The sequence below is a fragment of the Sinocyclocheilus rhinocerous genome, unplaced genomic scaffold (genome assembly GCF_001515625.1).
Source record: "Sinocyclocheilus rhinocerous isolate Xijiao unplaced genomic scaffold, SAMN03320098_v1.1 scaffold1870, whole genome shotgun sequence".
NCBI classification, from domain to species: Eukaryota; Metazoa; Chordata; class Actinopteri; order Cypriniformes; family Cyprinidae; genus Sinocyclocheilus; species Sinocyclocheilus rhinocerous.
This window is the reverse complement of record NW_015664009.1, coordinates 330,384-346,259: the sequence shown is the minus strand read 5'-3', so window position 1 is coordinate 346,259 and position 15,876 is coordinate 330,384. Positions and strand designations below refer to the sequence as shown.

The window sequence follows — 15,876 nt, the reverse complement described above, 5'->3', positions numbered from 1 at the left end:
TAATTTTATATATATATATATATATATATATATATATATATACACACTTTGTTTATTCATTGTATATACATTTTAGTAATCAATACTGTATATATAGATTAGATTAAAGATTAATACAGTATTATATATATAAAAGCTTTGTTAATTCGATGTATATACAGTATTAGTAATTAATACTGTAGATTATATATAGATTAATACAGTATTAGTTATCTAATTAAAGCTGACAAATAATTTAATACATGGACATGAAGTTGAAATTATTATATTATGTGTAAATTAGCTAGTCGGCGAAGCAAAAAGACAAACACTGCAACAATATTATGGTTTTAATTTATTTTAATTTATATATTATTGTTAATTTGCAGTTCAAGTAAACAAAAAATCTGTTTTCTTGCTTTATGAGTGCAGACTCCTGAACTTTTAGTCAAAAATATGTGCTATTTGTGGATTCATAATGGACTTGATGAACCCTTTCTCACTGCATCTTTATTAATGGGCCTCTAACGCTGCACTGGATGCTCTACATTATTGCTCTTGGAGCAGAAATGCACAGTTTCATCTCCATAGCATCTGCTCAGCTCATCTCAGGTACAGGGATTTATTTGCTTGTTTATACTGAAAGTTCACCTCTGCGGCCAGCACTCACACACACAGTGTAAGTGGTAGGCCGTTATGCTCTCAATGCTTATGTAAATCAGAGAAGATGAGGGCGCTGTGGCACAGACAGCAGACTCATCCATCTCTGGTGTGCCTGCAGCTGTGGTGTAGTGTGATGTCCGCGCTGGAGGGAGATTGATGGCTGTGGGGTGTTATTGGCTTACGCCCATGATGGACTCTCTCATCAGTGCGCTCAACATTACAGCAGTCCTCCCAGCTCTCCACAGACTCCGGACGGATCTCAGACGGGCTTAGTCACAAAGACTGGCTTAAAGGAATATTCCAGGTTTATTTTCAGCCTGAAGATGGATTGTTCACCCCAAAATTATTTATTTACTCACCCTCATTTTCTGTCTTTTTTTAAACATACAATAACTAAAGAACTGTTTTTCACCATATAGTAAAAGTCAATGGGGTCCAAAACAACAATAAAGGGAAAAAAACTAAATAGAAAACAAGATATTTTCTTTTGTTTTCCACAGAAGAAAGAAAATCATACAGGTTTAAAATGACATGAAGGTGAGTAAATGATAACAACATTTTCATTTTTGGGTGAACTGTCCCTTTAGGTCTTTTTTTTTTTCATTGGTCCCACTATTTTTTTTACCCCCAAACAGCACTATTCATTGTTGGCTTTCTGCACTTGTGACAGTACCCTAAAGCAATATTTTTTTTTTCTTGGATCTTCCGTGATTTCTTCATTTCTCCGAGCACAGCGACGACTCTGTCATCCTAGAGCTGGTGTCTGGCTCTCAGTAAAAACTAACAGTGCTTTCTGTAATGCTGTAATGCCATCTCAGCCAAAGCATACAGTGCAGTACTGTTTAAAAGTTTGGGGTTAATAAGATTTTTTTTCACGTTTTTGGTGAAAAAAAGTCTCTTATGTTCACCAAGGCTGCATTTATTTGCTCGGAAATACAGTAAAAACAGTAATATTTTGTAATATTATTACAATTAAAAAATTCTGTTTTCTATTTAAATGTAATATAATATAATGTAATTTATTCCTGTGGATATTCCAGCAAAGCTGAATTTTCTCCAGTCTTCAGTGTCACATGATCCTTCTGAAATCATTCTAATATGCTGATTCGGTGCTCAAGAAAGATTTCATATAATTATCAAGGTTAAAAACAGTTGTGGAAATCATAATCCATTTCTCTCAGGATTCTTTGATGAATAGAGAGTTCAAAATAACATCACTGAAATAGAAAATGTATAGACATTTATATGGGCTAAATGAAATTTACTGTCACTTTTGGTCAATTTAATGCATCCTTGCTGAATAAAAGTATTAATCTCACTTGCTGACCCCAGACTTTTGATCATTAGTGTAATTGCCCTTCGCAGAGAGTTTGATTGACAGGCGATCTGACCAATCATAATGCCGGAACTGTGTAAAATTGTTTATTGACATCTTAAAACAATATACCTTCTGATATTCACTCATGTTTATTTCATGCTATAACTAGTAAAGCGGAAGAAATGATCGCTTCACGTGCCACTTAAACCGAGGCTCTACAGCGATCTGTCACAACACATTAAAGAGCCACAAAATGGTATTTATTGTTTGAATGTCTTTAAAAAAATGACAAAATTTGGAAGCTGACTCTTTGTAAAGCCAAAAGCAACCTGCTCCGTCTTGTCTGTCGGCACGTTGGCAGTGTCCTCTTTGCTCCGTGAAGTATTTTTCACTGCGTGAGAACATGATGTGTAGTGTGAATGAGAGTGCCATGGCTTGTCGGACATAACAACAGAAACTAAGGGGGGCAAGTCTTTGCGAAGGGTCAGTTACGGGGATTTTGTCCCAACTGCTGTTGTTCAGGAGTAACTGTTGATGGTTTGAGTGGCTTCTATGACAGATGATGCAACTCTAATCTGTGGGATTTATCTCTTTTAATGCTCTGAGGTGAGTCTTTTGGGATGACACATGCTCTGTCCCTGTCATTGTGTGAATATGTGTGTTGTCCCAGTTGGCTGAATGGCCCGGCAGGTTCGAGTGGGTTTTGTGACTTCATCTGGCCCTCCTGCACTGTTGTAGATGAGCAGCCAGGTCATCCTGTTGAGATGCTGTATGGAGAAGTATATGGACTCACAAACACTTAGAAACATCCACTGACAGGCACAGTCATAATCCCTTTTGTGTCTCTTGCTTCTTTCATAAAACCAGACAATGTGAGTATGGGATTTTATCAGGTTATATGAGGACAAATAGAAGCACAAAATGATTGAAGGAAGGCCTAGTCTTAGCAAAAAACGCACTTTGTAACTTTTTGGGGGAATTTTTGTCTTAAAAGGTCTTCAAGATTATTTCTATTGTGTCATTTGGTCGCATAAGACAATTTGGTTTGTAATGACTCTATTTGCTTATGTTTTGTGTGTTTTTGAACATATTATTGATGGTCTTTCTCAGGAGAACCCAGAGCACAGGACAGGAGCCCCTCCTGAGACAGGGCTCCTCTGCCGGCCGAGCACTTCAGCCACTCTCTGCGCAGGCCATCAAGCACATATGGGTCCGCACGGCCCTCTTTGAGAAAGTCCTGGACAAAATAGTGCAGTATATTGTGGATAATGCAAGGTAATGAGCATCAGTACTGTATTTCAGTTCATGCAACTTTGTATGATTTAGTTTTTAGGATTTAAAAAAAAAAAGTGTAATCTTTAGCAAGTCTACAAACAATTATCAGTTTTTTGTACTGTACATTATAATGTTGCGATGCCTATTTTCACTTTTAGCTCATTTAAAATGATCGATTTATGAGTGATTATTTTAATTTATCTAGGCAAAATAATAAAGAATTTTAATATCAAACATTTATCTGTTATTAGCATAACATGAAACATTTTTAAACATTTAGCTTATTGATATAGGATGGAATTTTAATATATGTGTGTGCCTTTTTTTTCTTAAATAATAGTGGCTGCATAACATGCATTGCTCATCTCTCTTATGCAAAGTGTTATTTGCCAAGATTAAGGTTTGAAATTTATCATTTGTCCACGGTGATTGTTTGGGCTGTCATATGGAGCTTGTGAAATAATGTGTTATTTGTTCAGCCTTTGAAAGAGGTCTCTGGTTATTGACATACACATTGTGTGTGTTTGCTGTTTGTGTGTGTCTGTAGTAAGTATTATGAAAAGGAGGCCCTCATGCACGACTCTGTGTTTGGCCCGATACTGGCGGAACTGCTGGGTGAGTTTATCTGATGCATCGATCACACTCTATCTACTCATATTACAGCTAATCGAGATTTATAGATGTTGTTCAATAAACTTATTAAATTGTGTTCAAATGGTGTTAGCGTTCATTATTTTATTATAATTCACTTTTTTATCACAATATGTTATCACATTACAATTTGTTTTGTGTAAAAATCAATATTTTTCATCTATAGTCGGGCCGTGCGCTCTAGAGTACACTAAGCTCAAGACGTCGGATCATTTCTGGACGGACCCGTCAGCAAATGAGCTGGTCCAGAGGCATCGCATTCACGGGGCCCACAGGGGCCAAGAAGTGTCGCCGGGCCGCAGGCCTGCACTTGGGGTAAGAATATCATACGTATAGTGGTGCTTGTGCAGTAGTTTTGTGGATTTAAAATCCAATTTTGATGGTTTTTCCTCAGATCCGAAAGCGTCAGTCCTCTGGAAGCATGTCTGAGGACAAGTTTGCAGCCTCGGCGAGAGAGTACGTCGAATCCCTGCACCAAAACTCACGCATTCACTTGCTCTATGGAAAAAACAATGTACTCGTTCAACCGGTAAGACAGTACATACACACACACACATGCAAATGCACTTACAGGAAAACTAGTTTGATTTGCATCTACAGATCTTTATGTAGATGGCTGTAACAAAAGGGATTGATTTTAGATCAGTGAATCTCATCTAATCAATATAATGGATCTCAAGGGCTACTGGTTATGGGGATTGAGCCAGAGTGGTGTAGATAGGTAGAACTGTTCAAATTGTTGTCTTCCCTTGTGTAATGAATGGTCAGATGGGTTTCCCTGGCATTTTTAGCTGACTTCCCGGCTGCTAGTTGGCTACTCTTGTGAACTGGAAAAGGCAGACTGGATTAACCATTACACCACATTAGATTTGTCATCAAATGAGTCAGGCACGGACTGAATGTGTGCATGAAAGTGTTTGTGAGATTTGCAACGGTGACTGATGCAACTGGGCACAGAGAGTGCTGGGTCTGGCAAGGACTTGTAGAAATCAATAGTGTAAACGACCCTTGCCAAAAGGTTTGCAGTGATTCAGGTTTAATTGGATTTCTGTGTGAAACCTGATGCGTTTCGCAGCTCTCATCATCACAGTAAATCGTCAGAGACGTTTTATTTATGTCACTCTGTTGCTTATAACACTCTTTTTTCTGCTCTTTTCCTTGCATGTTAGCTTATAAGCAAAGAAAAGTGTCTAATGCTGCTGATTATATTAGATATTTTTAGAGGAGTTGGGGAAGCCACTGTGTTTTATTGAATAGACTTTGTTCTTTGCAGAAGAAGGACATGGAAGTGCTGCGTGGTTACCTGTCCCTTCATCAGACGGCCGAAACACTCACACTGAAGTGGACGCCCAATCAGCTAATCAATGGCACTCTGGGAGACTGTGACTTGGAGAAGAGGTAATATATACTGTACACACACAGGGGTAAATCTGGTAAATTAGGTCATCAGATAAAATGGGCCGGAAGAGCTTGGAATGATTTGAGATGGTCAATCACTGCAATTCATTTTGCTACAACTGTACTTGCTACAACTGGTCCGAGATTACTAGGTTGGAAAGAGCAATTACTTTCACAGAGGATGTACAGGAAAAGCATAAGATGAGTGTCCTGATGTGCTGATTGCTGGTTTGTAATGATAAGGTTGATGTTTGTAAGAAACAAATAGACATCTAAATGTGAGGTTATTTAGCAAAACAACATTGATTATTTTATTGAAAAGACTGTTAGGTTGCTGATCTGTTTTAACAGAACAATTTTCTCTCTCTCTCCCACTTTCTCTCTCTTTCTCAATTCTTTTCATCACCCTATAGTATTTACTGGGACTACGCTTTGACTGTGCCTTTAAGACAGATCGTCTGCATTCATTGTCACCAGCGCCGTGAGCCTGATTATTATATTATATTATATTATATTATTCATTTTTATTTATCTTTAACGTTTAAACTTTGTCAGATATTTAGCTTCAATGTAGCACATATTTCAGTATCAGTTATTGATTTAATTCATATTATATCACCGATTTTTAATTATATTATATTTAATTTTATATTCATGCGAATTTCTCTCAGCGGACTGTGGGGGTACTCTGGTGTTAGTAAGTCAGGATGGGATCCAGCGGCCTCCTCTGCACTTCCCTCCTGGGGGCCACCTGCTGGCTTTCCTGTCCTGTTTGGAGACGGGTTTACTGCCCCGGGGTCAGCTTGAGCCCCCCCTCTCGTCCCAGAAGGGCAAGGTGAGTGTTTTGCTGCAGAAGTCATGTAATAGAATGTTGAAATTTGTCAGTAACATTTCAAACATCCAAATCATTAAAGAATAGAATGAAAATTAAGATGCTGAAATTTTACTCACCCTCAAGGCCATCCAAGATGTAGATTAGTTTTTCTTCATTGGAACAGATGTGGAGAAATTTAGCATTACATCACTTGTTCACCAGTGGATCCTCTGCAGTGAATGGGTGCCGTCAGAATGAGATCTCAAACAGCTGATTAAAACATCATAATAAATAATCCACATGACTCCAGTCCATCAGTATGATGTTTTAATGGAATTAACCAGTGAATGCACCCATTCACTGCAGAGGATCCATTGGTGAGCAAGTGATGTAATGCAACATTTTTCCAAATCTGTTCTGATGTAGAAACATCAGATTCTATTTTTTTGCTTGTTGATGTAACGGAGGCCAGCTGTAGGCGCTGTGCAGGTAAACCTCACTCCCCTGATCTTTAGTCTCCTTGTTAGTGCACCCGCCTCCCATGCCGGAGACCCGGGTTCGAGTAGGACCCGGGAGAGAGGGGTTACATTGACACACTGCAAATAAATTCCAAAATGTTCCTTATTTGAAGTGAGAAGCTGAGTTTAGTTTGATTATGACTCTGTGTGTTTGCTTAACAGGGTAAAGTCTTCCCTAAGCTCCATAAGAGGAACAGCATGGCCCGTTTAGTGGATCAGGATGGAGATGGTGAGGAGCAGATCGCTGCAGACTATGTGTTTCGCATCGTCTATCCGGGGCACCGTCACGACTCAAGTGAGTCTCAGCAGAAATGTGCCTGTCCTCTTCACATCTCTGTCTCTGTCTCTCTTCACACATCCAGTATCTGTCCATCTATCCATCCATCCATCCACAGTGACCCCAAAAGCATCGAACACTTCAAAGCCACACATTAAAATGCATGAGTCTTGCATTATAATTAAATTCATATCATTTTAAGTGTGACTTAAGCATCCAAAAGTACTTTTTTGGGGCCAATCTACATCGTAAAACCCTATTGGTACTCACATATCCATAACTCGCATCCACTGTTCAGCCAGACCTGATTTCCCGGATGTGTGAATGCTGAACAGGGCTTCATCTATGGGATGATATTAGACTCAAAATGATTAATAGATGCACGCACAATTATCCATGTACTGCATAAATTTTATGCATGTATCTTACTAACCACAAACAAATGCCTTTCAATTTGAGTCTGTGGAATTCGGGATTAAATGATTGTGCAAAATACAGAATACAGACATGTTTGCGAATCAAAATGTTAGGGTTAGGGTTTGGGTTCTGCAGTAATATATCATAAATTGCTCTTACTAAAAGGAATCCGTGCATTTGTGTATCAGGCGACACGCGTGCATTTATTGACATCTTGTTCGAGTCAATCTTGTTCGGTTCATTTGGATTTTGAGACTTCATTTTCGCAGTTTACAGCATTTCACATCCCCCACACACACACAACTACCAACGAACAAGGCCCAGTGCAATTCATTAACGTGTACACGATTTGAAAAATTCACAAATGTGCGTCGCTACACTGAAACAAATGTTTTTCAACCGGTGTCTGCAGAGTTAAGGATTACATTAATGTGTAGAATTTTTATTCAAATAGAGACATTCACACAATCATTTAATCCCAAATTCCACAGACTCAAATTGAAAGGCATTTGTTTGTGGTTAGTAAGATACATGCATAAAATTTATGCAGTACATGGATAATTGTGCGCGCATCTATTAATCATTTTGAGTCTAATATCATCCCATATGCATCAGACACCATCCCCACATATCATTGTTGGCTGTGTGTTTTGTTCTCACTTTTCTGTGGAACATAACAGCCGTTGTGGAGGCTGCTGGGAGGGATGTGAGTATTAGACGCAGCCTTTAGATTTTTTAACTGTTCTGACTGGGATGAAAGTGCTCATTTTTATATCTGTATGTATGCACTGCAAAAAAAAAAAAATCATCTTTAGACACATGTTTTTGTCTTGATTTCCAGTTAAAATATCAAAACATCCTTAAAACAAGACCCATTTACTTAAGATATCATGCCTTGTTTTCAAAGAATTTATCTTGAATTACATTTTAATTCAATAAATTATAATTAAACATTAGAATTTTTTGAAACACTTTTTTAAAAATCAAGTTATAGTTAATTTTAAGATTTTAATTTTAAATTTAGGATGACCTTTTTCTGTTTTGATCATAAATCTAAAAAAAAAACTTTTAAATTTAAGTTTAATAAATTGAAATTTCATAAGGCTTAAAATTAGGTTTAAAACAAGTAGAAACAATTAAAATAACTTAATTCAAGATGCATTCTCTGAAAACAAGGCTTAATATGGTATGCAGTTGTGCTCGTTTTAAGCATGTTTATATATTTTACTGCAAAACAAGAAAAAAAAAAAAAAAATTTAAATGTTTTTTTTGCAGTGTGTGAGTGGAACGTGACTTTGCTTCAGAGGCGGGTGCTAAACTGTGTTCTTTTATTGCCCAAGCAGTCACTATAAACTACCACCACACCACGGGCAGTCGTGCGCCCTCTCTGGACGACGATGAGGAGGAGGAAGATAGACTTCACGCTATGATCTCTATGATCTGCTCACGGAACCTCACAGATCCTAATGTCATGAAAGGTTTTTATCACCAGTGGCCCACTTCATTCTCCCTCCTTCCTTTCATCCTTCCTCTCCTCCCACTTCCTTTCCATCCCAACTGTTAGCTGGTCCCCACAAACAGCGACCCAGCAGTGCGGCCGGTTGTCGGTCAGTGAGGGCAGATTGAGACACAGTAGGCGCCTCGGGCGTCATGGTTCCCTTGTCACTCTTAAAGTTGTTGGCCTGATCTGTATGCTTGTAACCATGGTAATATTTGATGCTAGGTCAAGTGGCACAAGACCCTGAGTGTGTGGGGCACACGTGCATTCCATTGCGCAAGAGAACAAGGGATATATATATATATATATATATATATATATATATATATATGAAAAGTCACTAAACACCACAAGAACATGCTGTTCTAGTAATAAGAAAACTACGTAAGAAAGGGTTTTTTGTTAAATTGTGTATAGTTCCAACCTAAAATAACGAGGTAGGAAAAATCTAATTGATTTAATTTCCATAATTTAATAATAATAATGTTATAAGTACAACATGCATATACTGTATGTATAACAAATCTATTTTGCTAAAATGAATAGTTCTAACCCAAAATAATTAGGTAAGAAAATTCGAATTATTGGTTTTATTTGCATAATTTAAACTGTGAAAGATTTTTTATTCTTTTGTTTTATTATTTCATTATTTTATTTTATTTATGTAATGTAATTAATTGTTATAAGTACAATATGTTTAACAAATCTATTTTGCTAAAATGTGTATAGTTCTAACCCAAAATAACTAGGTCAGAAAATTCTAATTATTGATTTTTTTAATATATAATTGATTATTGATATAATTTGTTGAAAATTTTGAAACATTATTATTATTATTTTATATTTATATATTATTTTATTCTAGGGCAATAGAATATACGGTCTGTACAGTAGAAAAACCATTACGCCTATGGGATGTCCCCACTTTTCACAAAAACAAACCTGCGTGTGTGTGTGTGTGTGAGGTCAGTACAGTGCACATCTCTCTCCCCCTGACTCACTCTCCTCCGCTGTCGTCACTCTTTTCCCTCCACACCTCCGTTGCCGGGGGTTACCTACACTAACCTTTCTCACAGTCGTGAGAGCTTCCACTGCCCTGCCACGTTGTCACACTACTACTCTGCCTTTGTCTTTCTCCTTCTCACACACATACACGACACTACCCGACTGCCCTAGGAGGTATGATGTGCGTTCATGGAGCTCAGACTCTCCTCCTCTCTGCACTGTTGGGCCTGACTGTGGTGGCCAGGCAGCAATGCTTCCAATGATTTGCTGTTTTCCTTTTGCACTCTTTGGTTGACACGAGTAAGTCCTTGGAGAAGTCTTGGTTATTTTTAGGTTCCGTGTCTTTATTTGGTTTCACTGCCAAATGCTTGAGGGCTTTGCATGTCAAGTTTGCACACGTTATGTATTATATTTCTTTTTCATTTTAAACTTTGCGGCGAATGCTCTCCACTGCTTACTTGTCAGAACTGTGTCTCCTTCCCTTTATGAATTCTCTCTTTTCCTCTTTGGTTTGAGTTGTCGTTATTGTTGTTTTAGTGTTCCTCCTGTGTTGAGCCGGTTTTCTGCAATGCTGTTCACTGTAATTCTTCACTAACTGCAGTCACCTTTCATTATATCAGTTAGGTCCTGTGGGGTTCTGGTGTAGTAGACACACGAATCATTCCGTGAACGCGTCGCCCGCCGATCATAGCCATACCAAAGTCCTATAGCCCACGTCAGACTTTTAGGGACAGATATTGAATACATGCTCTCCGTCCACATTGTTATTTTGGTTACAACCAGTCTATAGCAGGTCACCAGCTCCAACCTGAAGAATTAAGGTGAAGAGCATTTACGTTTACTATCGACTCTTTTGGTTCAGTTGATTCACTCTTTTCACATTTTATACAACGACACACAGTATACATTCCTCTTCTTGATTTGTCTTTATTTTTGTCATGGTTCAATCTGATGCATCCAGCATGGTAGGAATGGTTACTGTCTGTCCTTCTATACTGCTCTCCAAGCTCTACCAGTGCCTGGCTTGATTTGTGACACTGTGATTGATTGATCGATTGATTGGCAGGTGTCCTGGCATGGCATCCCCGCATCGTTTTACACATTTTCCTTCTGTTCATTCATAGATGCATGTTTTTGATATCCTTATATTTCAGGTTTGCTTTGATTTCATTATGTGTGTTTAAGGAGGTTTCTGACAGGAAGAAATATCTGGAAAAAGAAAAGTACATCTTAATTGGGGCTGTCAATTTATCATTTTTAGTGGTATTATTTTAAAAAGAACTAAATATGCAATTAATTGTTCCCCCACCTATACGTTAAACAGAGCAGTTCTAGCTTAAAGTACAACCTTTAGGCAACGCTTTTTGGCAAACCACACTTATGGAGTGCAGGCAACGTGTTCTTACATTAAAAAGAAACAGAATCGGGCAGAAGAAAGGGACATCAAGACATTGTGGGAAGTCGTGGCCTAATGGTTAGAGAGTCGGACTCGTAACCCAAAGGTTGCGGGTTCGAGTCTCGTACCGGCAGGGATTGTCGGTGGGGGGAGTGAATGTACAGCGCTCTCTCCCACCTTCAATACCACGACTGAGGTGCCCTTGAGCAAGGCACCGAACCCCCAACTGCTCCCCGGGCGCCGCAGCATAAATGGCTGCCCACTGCTCTGGGTGTGTGTTCACGGTGTGTGTGTGTTCACTGCTGTGTGTGTGCACTTTGGATGGGTTAAATGCAGAGCACTAATTCCTAGTATGGGTAACCATACTTGGCCACATGTCACATGTCACGTCACTTAAAAAGCCAGTACTTTAAACCAGAGATATGGTGTCTTAAAATTGCAGTGCTCATGGCGAGAGATGCTAAAAAACAGCAAGATGTGACTCTACTGTTGCACATTCGTACAGAGACTAATGTTTAAAAAACCCAGTGTAGACATAATGCAAAAGCCAGTTGTGTGTAATGGCCCCTATGGATAAACGGATAGTTTTATGTTCAATAATATAGAAATAAAACACATATAACAACATCTACAGACACTTTTCTTAATGTCTATTATTAAGTGATATGCATCTGTCAAAATAATGTCTTTAAATCATTTTAAATGAGGTGTTTTCTCAATCAAAGTTGATATGAGTAAATGTATTTCATTTTAATTGTATGATATATCATTTAATCAATGTAATGCATTTCTTTAATTGATTGACAGCCCTAATCTTAATACCATTCAAAATTAACAAATTGCTAAATATATAAAACATTCAAATCAGATCTATTAAAATGCAGTTTAGGATGCATTTTACTCTTCCTTAATTTTCTCATGGTTGAGCTGAGGCCTGAAATTCAGTGAATCTGAGGCTTTTGAGCTGAATAAGATGCTTTATGGCCATTCCAGTCAAGCTAAGAGCCTAATTTCCAGTAGAGATGTATTATGGTGTCTGGGATGTGAAATGAAGTCCCATATGGCAGCTTTCCACAACAGCTTCTTATTGTAGAGTAGCTCTGAGAGGAAAGAAAATACCCATTTTCAATGATCCTAGTAATATTAAAAGTCATATATCTCAAATATGTTCTTCAAATGCAGGTTACTAGAGCAGGTTTCATGTTTGCTTATTCATCTCTTATTTCCTCTCTCTTTCTCTTGCTCTGCCTCTTTTTCGTCTATTCCACTCCCACGCCCTTGTAGACCATGGGGACATGATGGAGATGCAGGGTTTTGGCGGCAGCCCATTGTCATGGCAGCAGGGCGAGTGCACCAGTCATATGTCATCTTGTCTGTCCTGCTCCACTGGGGGCAGCAATGCTTCCGTCGAGCTTCCAGCGAGCTGTACCTGCATGCACGACCGGTGAGAGTTTTATTAGTTAAAAAACACAATAAAAACAGCAATATTGTTCATTATTAATACAATTGAATACTACTGTTTTGTATTTTAATACAAATGTAATATCTAATTTAATTACATCAAAATTAATTTTCAGTACTTAGCCTATTACTCCAGTCTTCAGTGTCACATGATCCTTCAGAAATCATTCTAATGCACTGATTTGCTGCTCAAGGAACATTTAGAATTATTATCAGTGTTAAAAACCATGATTAATTATTTTATCGGATTCTTTGATGGATAGAGAGTTAAAAGAATAGCATTTATTTGAAACAGAAATCTTCTGTAACATTAAAGATCATCTTTACTGTTATTTTTGGTCAATATAATGCATACTAGCTTAAAGTAAATCTTATTTTATAGAATATATAATCTTATATCATAATCTTATGTAATCTTATATAATATTGTCGTTTCCACCCTGTATTGGTTTTGTTATTTTGTGGTGGGAAAGAAATTTTTAACATTTCTGGAATAAAATGGCAGACAAATTTTTTTTTGCTTAGCATTTTATGCATCCTAAATATGTACAAATAAATTATATTCTTACACTTACGCTTAATTATTTCAGTTTACTGGAAATGACAGTAGGGTGATGATATTTTTCTTAATTTTTCTTTGTTTCATCTCAAGGTCACTACTTGCTCTGAGACTAACCATAGTGAAAACTTCATTAGTATTGATATTGTTGGTTGTAGCGAGAATGATGCCACATCAGTTTTTTTTTGTACAGATTTATATAGATCATTATCACACAATAAATATTGAAATTGTTTATTTCTTTGTTTGTTTTGGTTGTCAATTGATTTTCATATTTTAAGATGTAAAGTCTGACATTAAAACTGATACATAAATCAGCAAAAAGTGCTGAAAGCGTAATGAAAAATTTCCAAGACATTTTTAAAGTGACTTTCATATTACCAAAAATCCCTGGGACATAGGTACCCAAATAAAAACAACAACAACAACACCCATATGTGACCCTGGACCACAAAACCAGTCATAAGGGTAAATTTGAAGTTCTTAGCAATGCATATTAGTAATCAAAAATTAAGTTTTGATATATTTACAGTAGGAAATTTACAAAATATCTTCATGGAACATGATCTTTACTTAATATCCTAATGAGTTTTGGCATAAAAGAAAAATCTATAATTTTGACCCAAACAATGTATTTTTTGCTATTGCTACAAATATACCCCAGCGACTTAAGACTGGTTTTGTGCTCCAGGGTCACATATGTTAAATATTTTACTAAGTGCAATATATATGCAGTTTGGTTGTAGTTTGCATATATTTTTGCAAAAGCATCTGACTAGTCTTCCTGTATTGAAAGAAGTAACGGATGTTTCCCTTCTGTGTCCAGTATTCCACTGAAGATGCTGTGCCAAAATATGAAGAGACAGATTGTGTCTCGAGCGTTTTATGGCTGTAAGTCCAAAGAAAATCTGTGCAATTTTTCATATCAATTAGTATAAAACACCCTCAGCTGTGCATACAGTGTTGTAATGCTTTTATGCCACTTTTCCATCTGTAGGGCTGGCCTACTGTCGGCACCTGTCCACTGTGAGGACGCACCTTTCAGCACTGGTCAACCACAACATTGTCCCTCCGGACAAGCCCTGTGAAGCCTCTGGAGGGCTCAGCAAAGATGTGTGGAGTAAATATCAGAAAGACTGTAAGGTTAGCCTAGTACTCTTCAGCTCCGGTCACTAGAGGGTACTAACGGTCAGTGACATCTACCGTAGGTTGCAGTAGTCCCGCTGTCTCCATCTGTCCCTTTTTCTCTCTTGCAAGAATTATAAGGAGCTGGAGCTGCTGAGGTTGGTTTACTATGGAGGGGTGGAGCATGAGATCAGAAAGGAGGTGTGGCCATTTCTGCTGGGCCACTACAAGTTTGGGATGGACAAGAAAGACATGGCTCAGGTAAAGTTTTATAAGCACACTTCTTTGTCACAATAGTTTGTTCTGGTGTGATGTACGTTCTGATTGTCTGATGTGCCCTCGTGTGTTTCGTAGATTGACGAGAAGATCACAGCAAGGTATCAGCAGGTGATGCGGGAGTGGAAGGCATGTGAGGTCATTGTGAAGCAGCGGGAAAAAGAGATGCAGTCGGCCATCTTTGCCAAGTTGTCGTCAGGGAGCAGTATAGACAGCCACGTCCTCAGACTCATCCATAGGGACTCCACCATTAGCAACGAGGTCAGTCGCAAGCTCTGTTTAAGTAAGTATAGGTTATTTACTTACAAACCTAGCAAGCTGCCTTAGGCAGCATCCTAACACTCACAGAATCTCTTAAGTGAATGCTTTGGGATTCTCTTATAAAGCAGAACCTCAATATGGCACATAAAACAGAGTTCCTTTCTTACTTGCAGTTAATTTCAATATAGTTTGTAATTAGCATGTTGCTATGCTGACTGGTCAATACTTTGATAACGGTAAACATAATTATGTGCCTGATACAACTATTGTTTTTTTTTTATTACACTCTTCAATACCACTCAGAACTTGAGTATGGATAAACATACATGCCACATATAGATATTGGGTAAAACAGTTAATTTTTTATTTCAAATTTCAATACTTTTGAGTATTGAATGAAATGTATGTTATTTATCATGTTAGCATGTTGCTAAGCTAACTGTTCAATACTTTAATAAGCATACACAAATTTTGAGTAATATTTTGCGTTTTTTCAGATGTATTTCCAAGAAAAAAATATCGTCTTATATTCGGGACAATACGGTAGTTTGTTTTTGATTACATACCAATACTTTTAAGTATTAAATGTTTATTAATAATGTGGTGTTGGTATACTGTTCAATACTTTAATAAACATAAACATACATGCCACACAAAGATATGAGGTAAAATTGTTTGTTTTTGATTACATAATTTTGAGTACTTAATGAAATGTATGTTTATTTGCTATTTGGTTTTAGCATGTTGCTAAGCTAACTGCTCAATTCTTTAAAGGGGTCATCGGATGCAAAATTCACTTTACATGTTGTTTGAACATAAAAGTGTGTTGGAAGTGTGTGTACACATCCCCCCTATAATGATAAAAATCCCCCCAGTGTTTTTTTTTTAAATCCCGTTAAATCATTTCCCCTTTCTCAAATCGAGCCGATCCCAGATGCCTGTCTGTGTGATGTCACACAGACAGGCCCCTCCCACGATAGTTTGA

General features: G+C 37.6%; 1 protein-coding gene across 3 annotated transcripts in view; it reads left to right on the top strand.

Moving 5' to 3' along the window:
• LOC107729122 (small G protein signaling modulator 2-like) overlaps positions 1-15,876 on the top strand; it is a 57,048-nt gene that overhangs the window by 25,775 nt on the left and 15,397 nt on the right. Inside the window, exons 4-17 of one of the 3 annotated variants that reach the window (XM_016539505.1) lie at positions 3,071-3,235; positions 3,783-3,850; positions 4,053-4,201; positions 4,281-4,415; positions 5,160-5,284; positions 5,698-5,765; positions 5,956-6,119; positions 6,779-6,911; positions 8,654-8,788; positions 12,494-12,653; positions 14,056-14,120; positions 14,227-14,372; positions 14,487-14,615; positions 14,709-14,891. In XM_016539505.1, the coding sequence (XP_016394991.1) occupies positions 3,071-3,235; positions 3,783-3,850; positions 4,053-4,201; positions 4,281-4,415; positions 5,160-5,284; positions 5,698-5,765; positions 5,956-6,119; positions 6,779-6,911; positions 8,654-8,788; positions 12,494-12,653; positions 14,056-14,120; positions 14,227-14,372; positions 14,487-14,615; positions 14,709-14,891 (1,825 nt within the window). Of the gene's footprint in view, positions 1-3,070; positions 3,236-3,782; positions 3,851-4,052; positions 4,202-4,280; positions 4,416-5,159; positions 5,285-5,697; positions 5,766-5,955; positions 6,120-6,778; positions 6,912-8,650; positions 8,789-12,493; positions 12,654-14,055; positions 14,121-14,226; positions 14,373-14,486; positions 14,616-14,708; positions 14,892-15,876 lie in introns of all 3 variants that reach the window. The other 2 variants (XM_016539504.1, XM_016539506.1) reach the window with 2 other exon arrangements.